This window comes from Oncorhynchus kisutch, linkage group LG6 (assembly GCF_002021735.2).
Source record: "Oncorhynchus kisutch isolate 150728-3 linkage group LG6, Okis_V2, whole genome shotgun sequence".
NCBI lineage: Eukaryota > Metazoa > Chordata > Actinopteri > Salmoniformes > Salmonidae > Oncorhynchus > Oncorhynchus kisutch.
Window position 1 is genome coordinate 45,176,206 of NC_034179.2, and position 21,562 is coordinate 45,197,767.

The following is a 21,562-nucleotide window of genomic DNA, read 5'->3' on the forward strand; positions in this document are numbered from 1 at the left end:
CTCTGCAGCACTCCACCAATCAGGCCTTTATGGTAGAGTGGCCAGACGGAAGCCACTCTTCAGTAATAGGCACATGTCACTCTGACTCTCAGACCATGAGGAACAAGATTCTCTGGTCTGATGAAACCAAGATTGAACTCTTTGGCCAGAATGCCAAGCATTACGTCTGAAGGAAACCTGGCACCATCCCTATGGTGAAGCATGGACCTCAGACTGGGACAGGACATGACTTAAACCCTGTCAAACAGCTCTGGAGAGACCTGAAAATAGCTCTGCAGTGACGCTCCCCATTCAACCTGACAGAGCTTGAGAGGATCTGCAGAAAAGAATGGGAGAAACTTCCAAAATACAGGTGTGCCAAGCTTGTAGCGTCATACTGAAGAAGAATCAAGGCCGTAATCACTGCCAAAGGTGCTTCAACAAAGTACTATTTAAAGGGTCTGAATACTTATGTAAATGTTATTTCAGTGTTTTATTTGTAATAAATTAGCAAAAATTTCAACAATCTGGCTTTTGCTTTGTCATTATGGGGTATTGTGTGTAGATTGAGAAAAAAATAACTATTTTATCAATTTTAGAATAAGGGTGTAACGTAACAAAATGTGGAAAAAGTCAAGGGGTCTAAATACTTTCCGAATGCACTGTATATAATACATTGTTCATGTGAAATTGTTCTTCTCCATCCATCCCTCCACTTCTCTTCCTCTCCATCTCTCTCTGTACCTCTTTCCCCTCAGATCGGGAGTCAATATCACTCACAATAACTCAAGTCTTACATTGGTGCAGGAGGCCTGGCATACAAGCACCAAGTCTGTCTGCAAGAACAAAAAACTAAAGTGCAAGGATCACTTTATGCATTCTTTTGTGATTTGGAAAAGCTGCTTTTTCATGTTTTTATTATTTTTGACCAGCCTCAGTTTTTTGGGGATTAGTTTATTTGATTTTTGACTCTCTCTTATAATCCAGACACACACTGACCAACAGTATGGTACATTTATAGTACATTTGTGCTTATTTTGTATGTTTGTGTGTGTGTATTTTTGTGTTCTGAACACTGGTTCTGACGCAAAGCCAGTCCCTTCGCCGTGAGAATGTACACGTCTTTGTATGCTGCCAAATTCTAATGTTGGAGAAAAAAAATCATTCTTTTTCAGGCGAGTACCGGTCGTTTATTTTCCAGTCATTCTTGGGGGGGGGGGGGGGAGCACCGTACAAGTGTCACGCCTCAATTTCCTTTCACCCTTTTTGATTTGCCTTCCCATTTGTGTTTACGTTCACACACAATCATCTTCCAGCACAAGATAATAAGGGTCGTCTTCCAGCTTGTAGCAACAGTGCATTAACTTGGCTTCTTTAATATTTTACCCACTATATCAGTCAAGTTGGGTGCACATTTAGTTTTTTTGCCCTAGCACTACGCAGCTGATTCAAATAACCAACTCATCATCAAGCTTTGATTATTTGAATCAGCTGTGTAGTACTAGGGCAAAAAATGAAATGTGCACCCAGAGGGGACCCCGGAACCGACTTTGGGAAACCCTGCACAAGGAGAAAGACTAATACCGTAAGTACCATAATAGTTACACACCATGTAGAGGATATTTTCAGTAAGTTCAGTGGACATAGTTAGCTTGTAAGTCTACTAGAGTAGAGTAAGAAATTGAAATATCTATACATGACTATATTATATATAGGTATACTGATGTGACAGCGAGCGCCTGTGCGCGTTTGTAGTTCTTTTGTACACATAAAAGCTTGCCGAACATGCAAACGCACTCGCATTTAGGTATTTCAGTTGGCATGCGTAAGGTGCGCACTGACACACTTGCTCACAGATATACATTACAGATGTATAGGACATCGCACACATTTTAAAAGTGTAGATGGAATAGGATGTGATGGATAGATGACTGGATAGGGTCTCCCTCGTACCTTGCAGGCTATGTTGTGAACTGAATCCAGTTCTAGTGTCGTATCAACAATGGTGCATGGAGTTTGAGGGGTGAGGCAAATTGTCAGTAGGACCAGGGATAGCTAAGTCAAAGGATTCAAAAGGGATTTTAAAGTCAATAGCTGGCCGACACACTTAAGAACAGCAGACTTGAACGAGGGAGAAAGGAGTACAAGGGGGAAAAGGAAGAAAATCATCTAAATTGTTTAGTGGTCAAGTATCAATACCCATAGCCCTGTGCTGCATGCCTCCCATCAATCTCACAGGCTAGAGATAAGTGTTATTCGCAATAAAGATCCCATGTGATGTCATGTTTACATGTTTAATAGAGATTTAGCCCCTGATCAGTGTCATCAGTTCCTCAGATGACCAGGAGAGGGCAGAAGTGAGGGGTGCAGGGTCCCCTATTCCTTACCAATATAGGGCTCTGGTCAAAAGTAGGGCACTATATAGGGAATAGTTTTAGAAACTTGACTGACCTCAACACAGATGTGTCCCAAGAGAATTGTGTTCCAGAGAATTGTCATCTGGTCTCTATGTGTATGTTTCTGAGTAGTCCATCCAATTGAAACTAGTTCATCAGTCTGGTGAATGCTTTTAAACAATGGCAGGTGGAAAAACACTTTATTTTGGACCTAGGTCTCATACAATTAGTGAAAGGAAACATTTTGTTTGCATGTTGGTCAACCTGCTACCTTGCTAGGCCCTCCCTCCTCTGCCCTCCCTCCCTTCAGGGTAGCTAATAGAACAGGCCCAGGACATCATTGTTTCCAGGGCAGACACCATGGAAGGAAGTTAGGATCGTGAAGGGAATCATGCGTATGAGGGAAACATTTCTGTTGAAACAGGAAATTGGGGGGAGAAAATTGAATGGTTTCATGTCCCTTTAGTCTGTGGGGCAAAAACCCTATGACTGGGGCACTGGGTTGGGAGAGGTCCGTGTGGGACATGTGTTGACTTCCAAATCGAACCCTAGCCCCCAGGGTTGGGCTCAATTCCAATTTTATGTAAAATTCCAATTAAATTCTTTAATTCACTATGAAATGGAGAATTTGTTGAATTCAATTTGAATACAAATATTTTTGGGGAATTTTATGGAATTGTAATTCAATATTTGTTAGTTGATGGAACTAATGCACTTAGTATAAAAAATGGGCTGCAGGATTTGTGTTGAATCATTTCAACTTGTAATTTTTGGGGATAATATTGAATTATGAATTGAATTATTGGAATTGACCTAACATTGGAATTGAGAGGAATTGAATTATCTCTGGATTCAATGACTGACCTGGCATTTGAATTGTATTTATTGGAATTTACAGGGAGAGGGAATTGAATTAGTGGAAGTAACCCCAACACTGCTAGCCTCAACTCCCTCCCTAGTCCCTACAACTGCAGACCTGAGAAGATTGGGATAGGTGAACGCAATATGGCTGACATTTCTACCTAGCCAATCAGAAGGCAAGATGAAGCTTTTACTGTAACACGTACGGTATATTGACCCAGTCCGCCTAGATCCACAGGAGTGGCTAGCGATCCATTTGGAATTTATAAATGGAGTTGGCAAGGATAACAGGGTTCAGATTGGGTTGAGTTCAGCTTGGGTTGTGAGGAGGAGTTCCATACTCTGTTATTATGGTTCAGCACTAGCTTACTGTGTCATGATCACATATCAGTTATCATGTGAGTGTGTAAAAAAAATGTATTGCACAAACATCTAAAAGTAATAATCTATGCTAAATAACAGGTACTTAGCTCATCTTTTAAGAGACATCTTACGATTTCTTAAGAGTTAATTTAGTTCAGTGCATTTTGATAGTGTACTCTTTGGTCTCAATAAACAACTGTACATTTAAGATATCTGTTGTGAATAATTGCTACTGCTTCTTTCAATCTGTTACAATTAGTTAACCACTACGTACAATTCAAAATGCTATTTTATTTGATGCCACGTTACCTCGCCAGTAAAAAAAGAACATAAAGGTATCCTGCACCCAAAATATTACAATTTATAGAGTATCATTCACTAGTGAATGGGGTATAGATGTGTGTGTTGACTGTGTGAGGAGAGTTATCAGTGGGCAGTGTGGTATCAGCACCTCACCTCCCGTGTAGTGTGTCCGTGTGTGTCTGTGCGTGTGAAGCATGTATGCAGTCCTGTGTGAATTTCCTCCCAAAATTGCACTGGTCAGGTTGTAGAGCTAATGTTGCCCAACCTCCACTTTCCCCTGTCAGTAGCATATCACAAAGCCAAATAGAACAAGAACATTGAAAACAAGTCTCAAATGTACATTTATTGTGCTACATTTTGGGGGGGCATTAGAGCAAAGAAACAAACAACCAGACAGCTTTTTTTTGAGACCATTGACAAATATTGTTTTGTAGTGCTATTCACTAGAACATGTAATGTGATGCAAGAACTGAACAAGGCATATGACTAGTTGCACAGGCCCAAATGTATGTGAATGCTATGCTGAGTGCTAAATATCTGGAGGTTCAAAACCTCCAAAATAACCATGTGTACTACGAGTATAACCTCTGTGTTAAAAAAAAAAAAAGGATTAAAAGAATGATACAGTTTTCATTTCTGGTATGTAATTTAAGAGCTTTTTACCATAAGTGTTATTTAAGGTTTTGTTGATTGATTGATGTTTATTATTCTTAAAATAGAAGATCATTATGGTTGAGCTGATGTGGGTTGTCTCTTAGGGCTTCAGGGGGCATTTCAGAACACAAGTCTGTAGGATGAGTGGAGCAGATGTGGGGAGGGGCACAATTTGGCAACCTGGTCAGAAACGACTGGCATACAGTCCCCACTCGCTGGCCTTTCCCCTCAAACGCCCAGTGCATTGAAACACACGAGAAATGTTCCCAGAACCTAACTGACACCATAAACAGATGTTCCCTGAACATCTAGGGAACCGAATGTGCTAACTGGGAATACTGTAGACTGAAATCTAGCCTGGAGTCAAGTCCTTACACTACAATTCATGTTTATTAAAAAATGCTAAAGGGTATGGGTCCAGAGATTGTGGATTGAGACATGAGATTTGTAAACGGGGATCAAAGCTCCTTTTGCTACAGTATGTTTCACCGCTGTTCACTTCATGTTATGTGTAACATCCCTGCAACGTAGCAAACTCAGTCTGCAATTTTAAGAGCTGGGAGCTGCCCTGGGTGTCTCATTGCCTGGAGGTCGAGAAGCAAGCAGCTCCACCAATGTTGAACATGAAAGAGTAACAATCCCTATGCCTTTTCTGTTTCCTTTGGTCACGATGAACTTCGGCCTTGTCAAACTTTTGATTTGAACACTAATTTCGAGAGAGAGAAGTATACTCGTCTTCACAAAAAGAGTATCTATTTTTAAGACCGACTTTATAAGAGTCAGCACCTTGAGATTAAAACTACTTCCCAACTAATGGCCCCCAGAGTCTTTGCTATGTTCTGTCACTACGTTGCAGCAATGCTGGCAGAACGTTTTATAACATGCGGTTGGGACGTTCTTGAAGCAAAGACCCACATCAGACTTGTGTATATGAAGTGTAAATCTGTTTTTGTTCTAATGAGGATCGGATAGTGGTCCTGGTGACAAGGCAAGTTTGTAATTGTATAATACTTACTGTATGATGTAGAACATTCAATAACTATTAAAATATTTCCCAAAAAGCCCAGCTTTTACGTGTTTGTGTCCTGCGCCAATTCATCATAGAGGAACATTGTGGCCTCTCTTGATTTGTAAATTATTGTTTTGACGTTAAAACTGAAAAAAAAGCAAACGTTCAAGGGATAAGATATACACTACACATCAGATTTCTAACAGCCGCTATGCTATTGAATGAGCCGGTGTGGGAGCCTTGAGGAAATGCCGGGGCCGATTTCTGGTCCAAGTCTGTCCCTGTTCACAATTGCAATGCAATTGCATTCTCCCATTATCAGACTCAGTGCACTGCTATCTGCTGGTAGCCTATAATCATAATAGTAGGCCTGTACAAAACAACCTGGAAATTGTTTTACTCAACCATGTTGAATCTGTATACTTTTGCCTTGACATGTCACTTATCTGTAGGAATAAATCTCTATATTAATCTGAGATAATTGAGGGGAAATTATAAAATAGGTGTTTTTCTGAGGGCCACAGCATAGATTTAAACGCACAGATGTGCAGTGGTCAGATATGATTCACCTAATCTCCAACGAATCCCCATGTTTATGCAGCGGACATGGCCACGGTGAGTCTACATCACAAATTCCCAACAATAAGCAATGCAATCCCCACGAAAAATCCCGTGTACTTCCTCAGTGTGCCGCCATCCCCCATCTCTCCTCCACCGGAAACCCTGCTGTATCGCAAACTTCGCTTTTATGTTCCCGGAGGCAGTCGATTTTCATCAGGACTTCATCGGTGTGTTGAGTTGGGTCGTCATGGCCGCCTGAACCAGACTAAATTCACCCAGTGCGTGGTTCTCATTCTGTAATTTACATACAATCTCAAGTTTTTTTGCGGATTAACTTCAATATTTGTTAGGGGGGAAAACATCAATGTAAAAATTCTAACATGCAGCCTCCGCCAAGAAAGGTGAGTTGGCCCGGTTTGACTTTTCTCTGCAAATGTTTCGACGAATGTTGCTTATGTAGCCTAATTGTTGAAAGATGCACGCTTTGTTGTAGTCCAATTTTAAGATATGCAACCACCAGGTCGGCACAACGTGTTATAACGTCAGTTCTTATCAAACGCAAACACGACCTTTTGGTTAGTGAGTTGTTTTAGATAATACAAATATTCAAGTTTAGAATATTTGTATTATGTTCCAAAGTAGCCTAAGAAATGTCCTGGGTAAAATGGTACTCAATTCAATAAAAAAAAACGAATGTAATACGGTTCCAAATTGTAGCTTTTGCTTGGATTAAACTATACAAATATATATATATACATACATTGTAACAGTCTTAGTGGAGAGTTGTTACAAGCGAACGCGGTGCTGGATGGCAGAATATAGACCTCTGAAGATTAAAGGTAACTAAAACAGCAACAAACATGGGAATCCTGTTATATATCATGTTCCAAAAACATTACACAGAAGTCTTTTGCTGTTTGGAAAAGAAATTGTACTTCTGTTAGAATTCCTACAGTCGACGTTCAACTATATCAAATTATTTAGAGTCAAGAGTTGTTGTTAATGAAATAGAACCTGATTTTATACTGGACAAAAATATGAATGCAACAAGTGTTGGTTTCATGAGCTGAAATTAAATATCCCAGAAATGTTTCATATTCACAAAAAAGCTATTCTCATTTTTTGCACACATTTGTTTACATCCCTGTTAGAATTTCATCCACTTGACAGGTGTGGCATATCAAGAAGCTGGTTAAACAGCATGATTACTACACAGGTGCATCTTGTGCTTGGAACATTAAAAGGCCATTCTAAAATGTGCAGTCCCAACACAATGCCACAGATGTCTCACGTTGAGGGAACGTGCAATTGGCATGCTGACTGCAGGAATGTCCACCAGAGCTGTTGCCAGATAATTGAATGTTCATTTCTCTACCATAAGCTGCTTCCAACATCAATTTTAGAGAATTTTGCATGTCCAACTGGCCTCACCTCCGCAGACTACATGTCACCACGCCAGCCCAGGATCTCCACATCTGCCTTCTTCACCTGTGAGATTGTCTGAGGGGGCCCTGAGGAGTATTTGCGTCTGTAATAAAGCTTGTTTGTGGGGAAAAACATTCTAATTGGGTGGGCTTGACTTACAAGTGGGTGGGCCTATGCCCTTGCCCAGTCATGTGAAATCCATAGATCAGGGCCTACTTCATTTATTTCAATTAAATTTGAAGTCTTAGCAATTATTGCATGTTGTGTATGAATTATCACAGTTACAGTACATTTGCCAATTGTTATGTTCATGATTGTTTATGGATTACATTTCTCTCACAAACAGGGGAGCTTTAGCATACTAATTGCTGAGGAATAGGCTAAAGCCATTCAGATGTCAGTGGTAGCGCTACAGATGATTAATTTTCTGAAATAGAAACACACCGTGGCCTATTAGATCAACCACTTGACCTGTTTTTGTAGTTGTCTGAATATAGCCTTATTTTAGCCTCAGTATATTTTCCCCTAATGATCGGCTGTGTTAGTCAGACAACTAATGCTCGTGTGAGATCATTGAATAGTGTTCGACCTGACCATTAGTTTCAAGTTTTTAATGTCACGTGCACAAGTACATTGAAATTCCTTTCTTGCATGCTCCAAACCCAACACTGCACTACTCAATATAGCACTAAAAATAACATAAGGTCAATGCTGTGGGAAGTAGGAAAATCTGAATTTAATATACACCACATGACCAAAAGTATATGACACCTGCTTGTCGAACATCTCATTTCAAAATTATGGGCATTAATATGGAGTTGGTTCCCCCTTTGCTGCTATAACAGCCTCCCCTCTTCTGGGAAGGCTTTCCACTAGATGTTGGAACATTGCTGTGGGGACCTGCTTCCATTCAGCCACGAGCATTAGTGAGGTTGAGCACTGGTATTTCGTATTTTATTAGGATCCTAATAAGCTGTTGTGAAATCTGCAGCTACTCTTCCTGGGGTCCACACAGAACATGACAATACAGAACATTAATAGACAAGGACAGAACTACATACATTTAAAAATGCCACACACAGCCTACATAACAATACATACACACATCATATCTAGGTAAAATAGGGTGATGTTGGGTGATTAGGCCTGGCTCTCGGTCGGTGTGCCAATTCATCCCAAAGGTGTTAAATGGGGTTGAGGTCGGGGCTCTGTGCAGGCCAGTCAAGTACACAGGTTAGTTGAGGTAGTATGTACATGTAGGTAGGGGTAACGTGACTATGCATAGATAATAAAGAGCGAGTAGCAGTAGTGTGCAAATAGTCTGGGTAGCCATTTGATTAACTTTTCAGCAGTCTTATGGCTTGAGGGTAGAAGCTGTTAAGGAGCCTTTTGGACCTAGACTGGGAGCTCCGGTACTGTTTGCCAAGCGGTAGCCGAAAGAACAGTCAACATCCCGGAGTCAACTCTTCACTGTTGATGTTGAGACTGGTGTTTTGCGGGTACTATTTAATGTAGCTGCCAGTTGAGGACTTGTGAGGCGTCTGTTTCTCAAACTAGACACTCTAATGTTCTTGTCCTCTTGCTCCGTTGTTCACCAGGGCCTCCCACTCCTTTTTCTATTCTGGTTAGAGCCAGTTTGCACTGTTCTGTGAAGAGAGTAGTACTTTTACGATATCTTTAGTTTGTAGGTAATTTCTCGCATAGAATAGCCTTAATTTCTCAGAACAAGAATAGACTGACGAGTTTCAGAAGAAAGGTCTTTGTTTCTGGCCATTTTGAGCCTGTAATCGAACCCAAAAATGCTGATGTGCCAGATACTCAACTAGTCTAAACGCCAGTTTTATTGCTTCTTTAATCAGAACAACAGTTTTCAGCTATGCTAACATAATTGCCAAAGGGTTTTCTAATGATCAATTAGCTTCTTAAAATGAAACTTGGATTAACTAACACAACATGCCATTGGAACACAGGAGTGATGGTTGCTGATAATGGGCCTCTGAATGCCTATGTAGGTATTCCATTGAAAAATCAGCCGTTTCCAGCTACAATAATCATTTACAACATTAACAATGTCTACACTGTATTTATGATCAATTTGATGTTATTTTAATGGACAAAAAATGAGCTTTTCTTTAAAAAACAAGGACATTTCTAAGTGACCCCAAACTGAACGTGTGTGTGTGTACACACACAAATACAGTACCTGACAAAAGTTTGGAAACCTTCTCATTCAAGTGTTTTTCTTTAGCTTTACTTGTTTTCTACATTGTAGAATAATAGTGAAGACATCAAAACTATGAAATAACTAGAGGTCGACCGATTTATTGGAGGACCAAAAAAAGATCATACAGATTAATCAACCGGGTTTTATATATATATATATATATATATATATATATATATATATATATATATATATATATATATATATATATATTTATTTGAAATAATGACAATTACAACAATACTGAATGAACAATTAACACTTTTATAACTTAATATAATACATACAATCTATTTAGCCTCAAGTAAATAATGAAACATGTTCAATTTGGTTTAAATAAGTGTTGGAGAAGAAAGTAAAAGTGCAATATGTACCATGTACAAAAGCTAACATTTAAGTTCCTTGCTCAGAACATATGAAAGCTGGTGGTTCAATATTCCCTGTAAATAAATATTTTGGTTGCAGTTATTATAGGAATTATGATGCGTCGACTATTTCTCTCTATACCATTTTGTATTTCATATACCTTTGAATGTTCTAATAGGCACTTTAGTATTGCCAGCCTAATCTCAGGAGTTGATGGGCTAGCATTTCGCTACACTCGCATTAACATCTGCTAACCATGTGTATGTGACAAATAAAATTTGATTTGATTTGAAGTCATAAACAGCGCTGTGATCAAGCATTGCTAAGAGCGGCTGGCAAACGCAGTAAAGTTTGAATGAATGCTTACGAGCCTGCTGCTGCCTACCACTGCTCAGTCAGACTGATATTTCAAATCATAGACTTAATTATAATATAGTAAACACAGAAATATGAGCCTTTGGACATTAATATGGTCAAATCCGGAAACTATAATTTAAAAAACTAAACGTTTACTCTTTCAGTGAAATATGGAACGGTTCTGTATTTTATCAAACGGGTGGCATCCATAAGTCTAAATATTGCGGTTACATTGCACAACCTTCAATGTTATGTCATAATTATGTCAAATTCTGGCAAATTAGTTTGCAACGAGCCAGGCGGCCCAAACTGATGCATACACCCTGACTCTGTTTGCACTGAACGCAAGACAAGTGACACAATTTCCCTAGTTGATATTGCCTGCTAACATGAATTTCTTAATATGCAGGTTTAAAAATATATACAGTGCCTTGCGAAAGTATTCGGCCCCCTTGAACTTTGCGACCTTTTTCCACATTTCAGGCTTCAAACATAAAGATATAAAACTGTATTTTTTTGTGAAGAATCAACAACAAGTGGGACGCAATCATGAAGTGGAACGACATTTATTGGATATTTCAAACTTTTTTAACAAACTTTGTAGCGCCACCTTTTGCTGCGATTACAGATTTAAGTCGCTTGGGGTATGTCTCTATCAGTTTTGCACATCGAGAGACTGACATTTTTTCCCATTCCTCCTTGCAAAACAGCTCGAGCTCAGTGAGGTTGGATGGAGAGCATTTGTGAACAGCAGTTTTCAGTTCTTTCCACAGATTCTCGATTGGATTCAGGTCTGGACTTTGACTTGGCCATTCTAACACCTGGATATGTTTATTTTTTAACCATTCCATTGTAGATTTTGCTTTATGTTTTGGATCATTGTCTTGTTGGAAGACAAATCTCCGTCCCAGTCTCAGGTCTTTTGCAGACTCCATCAGGTTTTCTTCCAGAATGGTCCTGTATTTGGCTCCATCCATCTTCCCATCAATTTTAACCATCTTCCCTGTCCCTGCTGAAGAAAAGCAGGCCCAAACCATGATGCTGCCACCACCATGTTTGACAGTGGGGATAGGGTGTGTTCAGGGTGATGAGCTGTGTTGCTTTTACGCCAAACAAAACGTTTTGCATTGTTGCCAAAAAGTTCAATTTTGGTTTCATCTGACCAGAGCACCTTCTTCCACATGTTTGGTGTGTCTCCCAGGTGGCTTGTGGCAAACTTTAAACAACATTTTTTATGGATATCTTTAAGAAATGGCTTTCTTCTTGCCACTCTTCCATAAAGGCCAGATTTGTGCAATATACGACTGATTGTTGTCCTATGGACAGAGTCTCCCACCTCAGCTGTAGATCTCTGCAGTTCATCCAGAATGATCATGGGCCTCTTGGCTGCATCTCTGATCAGTCTTCTCCTTGTATGAGCTGAAAGTTTAGAGGGACGGCCAGGTCTTGGTAGATTTGCAGTGGTCTGATACTCCTTCCATTTCAATATTATTGCTTGCACAGTGCTCCTTGGGATGTTTAACGCTTGGGAAATCTTTTTGTATCCAAATCCGGCTTTAAACTTCTTCACAACAGTATCTCGGACCTGCCTGGTGTGTTCCTTGTTCTTCATGATGCTCTCTGCGCTTTTAACGGACCTCTGAGACTATCACAGTGCAGGTGCATTTATACGGAGACTTGATTACACACAGGTGGATTGTATTTATCATCATTAGTCATTTAGGTCAACATTGGGTCATTCAGAGATCCTCACTGAACTTCTGGAGAGAGTTTGCTGCACTGAAAGTAAAGGGGCTGAATAATTTTGCACGCCCAATTTTTCAGTTTTTGATTTGTTAAAAAAGTTATCCAATAAATGTCGTTCCACTTCATGATTGTGTCCCACTTGTTGTTGATTCTTCACAAAAAAATAAAGTTTTATATCTTTATGTTTGAAGCCTGAAATGTGGCAAAAGGTCGCAAAGTTCAAGGGGGCCGAATACTTTCGCAAGGCACTGTACTTGTATATTGATTTTAAGTAAGGCATTGATGTTTATGGTTAGGTACATTGGTGCAACTACAGTGCTTCTTTTGCAAATGTGCTTGTTAAATCATCACCCGTTTGACAAAGTAGGCTGTGATTCGATGATAAATTAACAGGCACCGCATTGATTATATGCAACGCAGGACAAGCTAGTTAACTACACATAGTTGATGACATTACTAGCTTAGCTAGTGATTATGTGAAGGTTGTTTTTTATAAGATAAGTTTAATGCTAGCTAGCAACTTACCTTGGCTCCTTGCTGCACTCGCGTAACAGGTGGTCAGCCTGCCACGCAGTTTCCTCGTGGAGTGCAATGTGATCGGCCATAATCCGTGTCCAAAAATGCCGATTACCGATTTGTTATGAAAACTTGAAATCAGCCCTAATTAATCAGCCATGCCGATTTTTAATTGGTCCACCTCGGAAATAACACATCGAATCATGTAGTAACCAATTGTTAAGCAAATCAAAATATATTTTATATTGAGATTCTTCAAAGCAGGCACCCTTTGCCTTGATGACAACTTTGCACTCTCTTGGCATTCTCGCAAGCGGCTTCATTTTAAAAATGTTATGCTAAGTTTTCTGTTGCAATTGTTTTTGCTACAGTGTGCCCTAATGAACATGACCCTGATCGATTCAACGACTTGCCCCTGTTAATGCGTCAACCAGAAACATGCAGATATACAGCGACTGTTAAAAATAATGTATTTGTGCTTTTATGACATTCAGTGCACTTTTTAGGAGTTTACGGCTTTCTTCTCCGTATACAAAAGATGGATTTGGTTGTCTAGTCCATTTCTTCTGACATTTCTTTTCTCCCTCAGGTCAAGGTTACCCAGGAGCTAAAGCATACTCATGCTGAGCAGATGAGCAGACTACACATCAAACACCAGACGGAGTGTGACCTACTAGAGGACCTGAAGTAAGGGGAGGGTGGAAGTTGGTGGTGGAGGGAGCCGGTAGATGGCAATTGAGGCTGCGTCTCTATCCCCAGTTCCAAATCAACCCCTACTACCTAGGCACTTGCGTAGTTGTGAAAGGCTTGGAGAGAAATAATCAATGACAATTCTACATGGGGGGGGGGGGGGGGGGGTTTAGCCACTATTACCATATTGGTAATACCAATCTGATCTTTGTACATGTCTATCATATGAAGTACCCTGGCAGGGAGGCTAAGGGTTTATTTGGAATGTAGCGGTAGTCTTGGGTTTCGCTTCCTTTTCTTTGGCTTGGGTGAGGTGGCACCGCCCACACTAAACAGCTGGAAGTGAAAAGCAAGGAGGGTCTCCACTCCAGATGTTCTGGCTGCCATAAGTAGTTTGTTGGGGGGGGGAAAGAGAGGATAACAAAGAGAGAAGAAAAATACCTAGAGATCGAACAGGCCAGAAATGTTCAGCCAGTCACTCTTGGAGGAAAATCGAAGTTGGATAAAAATAACTTTCAGTGTTAAAATAAGAGTGGCATCATTCCCAAAGATTCCTGGGATCAGGATGGAATAATCAGGAATCCTGCAAATGGTGATTTGATTTCGATTATGTTACCAGAATAAAATAAAAAACATGTCACAGGGAGAATGATAGGGACAGGCAGTGATATAGTATAGGGAGGCAGGGATGTGTTCATTAGGTACCAAACATACTGAAACAGGGAGGGACTGCCTGGACTCCAATAAGAAATTCATTTTTGTTTTCCATTGCACAGATTTTTAAATCAATGTTCTCTAATGAACACGACCCATGCAGAGGGAAAGGATCTGTCTTGTCAGTTTGGCTTTGCTGTATACTGGAGCACTCAGACAAATATTAACACACTCTGTAATTTACTATAAAATGCCCAGTGAACGTGTGCTAGAAAAGAAGACTCACGAGCAAGGGTGTCTGACTGTGGCCCTAGAACTCAGAGGCTCTCGTCCTCTAATCAAGGAGGCTGTAGGGTAGGGAACACGCAGGAAGCCCCCAGTGATGCACCACCTTTTGTAGAGCCTTCCAGATGAGGGAAGTGCAGTTGCTGTACCAGGCGGTGTTCCAGCCAGTCAAGATGCTCTCAGTTGTGCAGTTATAGAACTTCTTGAGGACCCGAGGGCCCATGCAACATTTCTTCAGTAACCTGAGGTTGAAGAGACGCTGTAACGGTGGTGGTGTGATTGGACCATTTTAGGTCCTCTGGTGTGCACGTTGAGGAACTTGATGCTTTTGACCCTCTCCACTGCAGCCCCGTCCACTGCATCCGCTGTTTCCTGAAGTTCATGATCAGCTCCTTGGTTTTGCTGACATTGAGGGAGAGGCTTTTCCTAGCACCACTCTACCAGGGCTCTAACCACCTTCCTCTAGGCTCCCGTTGCCATCGGGGATAAGGCCCACCACGTTCATGTTATTGGCAAACTTAATGATGGTGTTGGAGTCGTGCATGGCCACACAGTCGTGGGTGTACAAGAGGGGGCTGAGCACGCACCCCTGGGGGGCCCCTGTGTTGTAGGTCAGTGTGGCAGAGGTGTTGTTGTCTATCCTCACCACCTGGGGTTTGCCTGTCAGGAAGTCCTGGATTCAGTTGAATAGAACAGAGCCTAGAATAGGGAGAGAGACCGGGAGAAAGGAGGGACTAGTGGCCCTGGAACGGGAGGAAAAATAAGTACAGTTACTGAAAAAATTCAGATTATTTTTGTTGTGAGAGTGGAGGGAAGGACATAGCTCAGTAGACGCTATGGTTCTCCAACTGTACATGTGAGAGAGAACAAGCTGTGCCATACTCTGCTCACTCCTGGAACTGTAAAGACTCCAAACAATAACACAACTGGGACCCTGGGGATTATTCATTAGACATCAAATGGAAGAAAACATTTTAACCAATAATGCATTTGAATCTTTGTTTTCTGTTGTAAGTGTTTTTCGTTGCATGCCCTAATGAATATGACCTCGATAAGCAGTGAAATAGAAAAATAAAATAGTAAAAATATTACAGCACGTCTACACTGCATAGTTATATGCACCACTCTACTATTTTGATCAATCAAACGATTTGTCACAATTTATCACTTATTTAACAAGCCATCACATTCATTAGATATCGGATTGATACACTATATATACAAAAGTATGTGGACACCCCTTCAAATTAGTGGATTTGGCTATTTCAGCCACCCATTGCTGACAGGTGTATAAAATTGAGCATACAGCCATGCAATATCCTTGGCCATGCTGAAGAGCTCAGTGACTTTCGACTTGGCACCGTCATAGGATGCCACATTTCCAACAAGTCAGTTCATAACATTTCTGACCTGGTAGAGATGCCCCTGTCAACTGTAAGTGCTGTTATTGTGAAGTGGAAACGCCTGGGAGCAACAACGGCTCAGCCGCAAAGTGGTAGGCCACTCAAGCTCACAGAACGGGACCACCAAGGGCTGAAGCGTGTAAAAATCATCTGTCCTCGGTTGCAACACTTATTACCGAGTATCAAACTGCCTCTTGAAGCAACATCAGCACAAGAACTGTTCGTCAGGAGCTTCATGAAATGGGTTTCCATGGCCAAGCAGCCGCACACAAGCCTAAGATCACCATGTGTCATGGAGTGGTGTAAAGCTTACCGCCATTGGATTCCATTGGACGCATTTTCTGGCAGCTTCACCATCTGGCAGTCCAACAGACGGATCTGGGTTTGGCAGATGCCAGGAGTACGCTACCTGCCCCAATGCATAGTGCCAACTGTAAAGTTTGGATGGTTGTTTTTCATGATTAGGCCACTTAGTTCCAGTAGCGCTAGCGCAGCCAATAACATTCTAGACAATTCTGTGCTTTATTTTTTATTTAACTAGGCAAGTCTGTTAAGAACAAATTCTTATTTACAATGACAGCCTACACCGGCCAAACCCGGACGACGCTGGGCCAATTGTGCGCCGTCCTATGGGACTCCCAATCATGGCCGGATACAGCCTGGATTCGAACAAGGGTGTCTGTAGTGACACCTCTAGCACTGAGATGCAGTGCCTTAGACAACTGCGCCACTCGGAAGCCCACTTTGTGCCAACAGTTTGGGGAAGGCCCATTCCTGTTTCAGCATGACAGTGCCCCCGTGCACAAAGCGAGATCCGTACAGAAATGGTTTGTCAAGATCAGTGTGGAAGAACTTGACTGGCCTGCACAGAGCCCTGACCTCTACGCCATCAAACACCTTTTGGATTAATTGGAACGCCGACTGAGAGCCAGATCTAATCGCCCAACATCAGTGCTCAACCTCACTAATGCTCTTGTGGCTGAATGGAAGTCCACACAGCAATGTTCCCACATCTAGTGGAATGCCTTCCCAGAAGAGTGGAGGCTGTTATAGCAGCAAAGGGGGAACGAACTCCATATTAATGCCCATGATTTTGAAATGAGATGTTCGGCGAGTAGGTGTCCCCGTACCCTTGGTCATGTAGTTATGATGCCTAGCATGTCATTGGCTTTTGAATCTAAATGTACCATGCATTGCTTAACTCATATAGTCTTGTAGTGTCCATTCAGTCTCTTTTCCCAGTTAATTATTATATGGTGTATATAATTCTGTTCTACCTTCGTTCCTTGTAGGACATTCAGTCAGAAGAAAGCCGCTGTAGAGAGGGACTATGCCCAGGTGAGTCTTCTCTCTCTCTCTCCATCCTTAGTTTGCTCTCTCTATCCATCCTTAGTTTGCTCTCTCTATCACTCTGGAGGCGTGTTCATTTCTGCATATGGATGACATTATATTGTGGCATTGCTGTCGTCTTATTTGTGTCGCCAAAAAAAGAATCTTCCAATAATGACACACAAAGACACCAACTGCGCCACCATACGAGGTTTGGGTATAGTTACGGTTGGCGTCGTTGGGAGGATCAGGGCTCAGTTGTGGTCTGATGGATTACTCCTCAATCTGAGAGGACCCCTCTAAGGGCTCAGACACATTTGCTGGCCGAGCGTACTTAGCACCTCCTGAACATAATTTGCGAAATGAGTGCGCACCTACTTCACATGTAGAATCTCGTGAAAATGTTGGTAGTCATACGGTACAGTGGGTGGTCCCTAAATCAGACGACCACAAGATCCTCATTCGATGCGATGTGTGTCAGCTCTAAAGTCTTCTGTCTCAGTTGTGGCGTTTTCGTGTGGCCCACTTCCTCGTTGTGGAGTTGTTTTGGCCACAGCTTCCTGTGAATATAAATGTACTGTTTCAAAACCCCCCTATGCTCCTGCTTTGGTCTATTCTAGCGTTGCATCCCCGTGTTGAATGTGAACCATTACTGTGATTAAAAGAGGGTTCTGGCTTGGGAGTAACCCCAACCAGGCACTACCCAGCCAGTTTTGTGGGGGGGGTGTATTTTGAGGATTTCATTCATATCCTTTCTCACATGCCATTCATATGTACTACAGTCTTCTATATATCAAGAGTCACCTCCAAGACACTTTCTCACACCCACTCTCCAACCAACACTATCTAGTCGGCTAAAGATTCAGGGTGCCACACAAGAAAACCAAGTATTTCGTGCACACACTGTGAGCCTGCTGAAGGACACTGAACAATTCCCATCACCACATTATCTATTCATGAATAGCGTTGTTGTGCTAGTAGCTGTGTTGTGCCGCCTGTCTCTATCTGCCCTAAAACCAATCCTGTGAGCTGCTATAGATGCACACACATTAAGAGATGTATTCTTTAAGATACTCTTTGAAGAGGTAGGATTTCAGATGTTTTCAGGAAGATGGGCAGGGACTCTGCTGTCCTAGCATCAGGAGTAAGCTGGTTCTATTATTGGGGTGCCAGGACAGAAGAGCTTTGACAGGGCTGAGCGAGAGCTGACCTCCCATAGGGGTGGGGCGGCAAAGAGACCAGAGGTGGCAGAACGGAGTACTCAGGTTTGGATGTATGGTTTGAGAATAGCCTGAAGGTAGGGAGGAGCAGTTCCCCTTGCTGTTCTTTAGGCAAGCACCATGGTCTTGTAGTCAATGCGAGCTTCAGCTGGAGCCAGTAGAGTATACGGAGGAGCATGGGAGTACTTGGGAAGGTTGAACACCAGACAGGCTGTGGCATTCTGAATAAGTAGCAGGGGTTTGATGGCACAAGCGGGGAGCCCATATAACAAGTGCCTGGAATAGAACCTGCGCAGGTTTATGTGTGAGGAAACGTTGTACTCTACTGATATTGTAGAACGTCAATCTGCAGGAGTGAATCACTGCTTTTATGTTTTAACAGAACGACAGTGTGTTGTCCAGGATCACGCCAAGGTTCTTTGCACTCTGGGAGAGGGACCCAGTGGAATTGTTGACCATGATGGAGAGGTCATGGAGCGGGCAGGCCGGAAAAGGAGTGGGCAGGAAGAGCAGCTCCGTCTTGCCGAGGTTGAGCTTGACATCCAAGCAGAGATGCGGGTCACCACCTAGGTGTCAGAAGGGGGGAATGAGAAAAGTAGTTAAGTGTCATCCGCATAGCAATGATAGGAGAGACCATAAGCGGATATGACGGAGCCGAGTGACGTGGTGTATAGAGAAAAGAGGGCCTAGAACCGAGCCTGGTCTCCTACTACTGGGGAGACCAGTAGTAGGGGCATGTGGTACAGACACAGATTCTCTCCGCTCCACCTGGTAGGAGCGTCTTGCCAGTCAGGATGCAATTCAGGAGTGTGCAGAGCCTGAGACGCCCAGCCCTGAGAGGGTAGAGGGGTGGATCTGATGGTTCACACCTGTCGATGGCAGTGGATAGATCCAGGACGATGAGAACAGAGGAGAGAGAGTCTACTTTGGCTGAGCATTCTCCATTGAGTGACCCGTATTGAAGCCTGACTGGTTATGATCTAGAAGATCGTTCTGAGTGGGATAATGAGAGATAACAAGAGAGATGGCACATTCAAATGTTTTGGAAGGGAAACTGGTCTGTAGTTTTTTACATGAGATGGGTCGAGTGTTGGTTTCTTGTGATGGGGAGCGACTGGCAATCTTGAAGTCAGAGGGAACGCAGCCAGTAGTCAGGGATGAGTTGGTGAGAAATGGGAGTAGATCTCCAGATATAGTATGGAAGAGGGATGGGGTCCAGTGGGCAGGTTGTCGGGTGGCTGGACATCACTAGTTGTAGTATTTCATCTGGAGAGAGAGGGGAGAAAGAGGTCAAGGCGTAGGGTAGTTCTGGGTGAGCAGGACCATTGGACTCAGTAGACTGAGTGAATGAGGAGTGGATGTTGTCAAACTTTTTTTCAAAGTGGTTGACAAAGCCATCTGCAGAGGGGGGAAGTGGTGGAGAATTAATGAGGGAGAAGGTGGAAAAGAGTTTATGGGGATTGGAGGCAGAGGCTTGGAATTTAGAGTGATAGGAAGCACTTTTAGAAGTGGATACAGAAGAGAAGGTAGAGAGGAGGGATGCTAGGTCCTTGTGGAGTTTCGTTTTCCCAAATTGTCATTCAGCTGCCTGCTGCCCTGTTCTGTGACGACTCAGTGAGTCACTCAGCCACAGAGCAGGAGGGGAGGGTTGAGCCGCCTAGGAGGAAAGGGGACAGTGGGAGTCAGAGGCGGAAAGGGAGGGTCGAGGAGGCAGAGACGGGAGGCAGGTGGAAGAACGATTTAGCGGAAGGAAGAGATTATGGGATAGAAGAGGGGTGGTAGGAGGAGAGACAGAGCGAAGTTTGCGACGCCATGACCATCTGGGTAGGGGCTGAGTGGGTAAGGTTGGAGGAGAGGGGGAGAGAAAAAAAAAAAAGTAGGGATCAGAGACCTGGATGGGGGTTGCTGTGAGATCAGTCATCGAACAGCCCCTAGTAAAGATGAGGTCAAGAATATTCCCTGCATTATGAGTGGGAGGCGACTGGGAGTTCAGGGTGAGTTCAAAAAGGCAAGGAGAGGAAATAGAGGTGGAAAGAAATGAGTCGGCGCCAGGAGGTTGACATTGCCCAGTACGATGAATGGTGAGCCATCGTCTGGAAATTATGGGTTGTGCTCACAGTGTACACTAGATTAGAAGGGTTGCATCCACTGGGTGGGGAGCATCTGTAAAACATACTGAGAGGAGTGAACAGGGATAGAAATTACACACATACTTGACAAAGTTCCAAAAGAGAAAAATTAGAATCTGAAAATAACTACATAAGATACTGAAGTGAGAGAGTGCCGTGAAGCCTTTGGCTCTTTCTTTCCTCGAAGAACTCTGCAGAACGTCTTTGTTTTGGGTGACAACGCCGCCGCATGACAACGCCACCGCTGAAAAAATAGGGGCAACTGAAGAGTACTATAACTATTTGATTGCCTAGCAGAGGAGATGAAAAATACCCCCTCTAACACTCATCTGCCAATTATCAGAAAGCTATCACAAATTGATCTCAAACCAGTCAATGTTCCCAACACTTCACAGGCACAAGTACTTAGCATTCAGTTGTTCAAATCAATGATTAAACAGGCTACTAAATGTAGAAGGGCAGCACTTAACTGGAATTGACTTAGCCAGACTATACCAACAAAATTTATTGAAAGAATATATACTACAAGGCTACTCTTGCAGACATTAGCTGTCTTCGTCTCTCTGAAATTGTCTCTCTCTCTTACCAAGACACTCAGGACATCACAGCAATGTGCTGGCATCCCAGTAGAGGTTGAAGGTCATCACGCAGCCCTGCTGTTGATATCCTGTGTGTGTGTGTGTGTGTGTGTGTGTGTGTGTGTGTGTGTGTGTGTGTGTGTGTGTGTGTGTGTGTGTACTTACTAGGAACCAAATGATAGCGAACAGAACTGGGAGGGACCTACTTAGTTTTCTAAACTCATTTTTCATTGCAAAATGTTTCGCAACGATGTGCGCTAATGAATAGATCCCAGGTAGTCCATCCCTGTTTCAGTCTATTTTCTTCCCTTTGTTGCTTAGTGAATATGACCCTGCTTCAGGTCACAAACAGTGAGTTCAGAGAAACTGGGCAGGTAGCGTTAGTTATGAAACCGCTTTGTGAAGTGCAGCCACAGACGCACACACTCCCAACAGTCTAATACCTACATGTTTCATGAAAACCACCATAGTCCCTGTGCCCAAGAATGCCAAGATAGCCTGACGAAATGTCTGT

General features: G+C 42.5%; 2 protein-coding genes across 7 annotated transcripts in view; both read left to right on the forward strand.

Moving 5' to 3' along the window:
* Positions 1-5,617, forward strand: part of LOC109887560 (protein FAM168A) — a 96,943-nt gene extending 91,326 nt beyond the window's left edge. For all 6 annotated transcript variants that reach the window (XM_031826797.1, XM_031826794.1, XM_031826798.1 and 3 more), the window contains one exon: positions 738-5,617. The gene's annotated coding sequence lies outside the window, so the exon portion shown is untranslated. The remainder of the gene's footprint in view (positions 1-737) is intronic.
* Positions 5,618-6,239: 622 nt separating this feature from the next.
* Positions 6,240-21,562, forward strand: part of LOC109892895 (F-BAR and double SH3 domains protein 2) — a 49,642-nt gene continuing 34,319 nt past the window's right edge. The window contains exons 1-3 of the mRNA XM_031826791.1: positions 6,240-6,527; positions 13,350-13,447; positions 17,085-17,130. Of these exons, the coding sequence (XP_031682651.1) occupies positions 6,507-6,527; positions 13,350-13,447; positions 17,085-17,130 (165 nt within the window). The 5' untranslated portion in view covers positions 6,240-6,506. The remainder of the gene's footprint in view (positions 6,528-13,349; positions 13,448-17,084; positions 17,131-21,562) is intronic.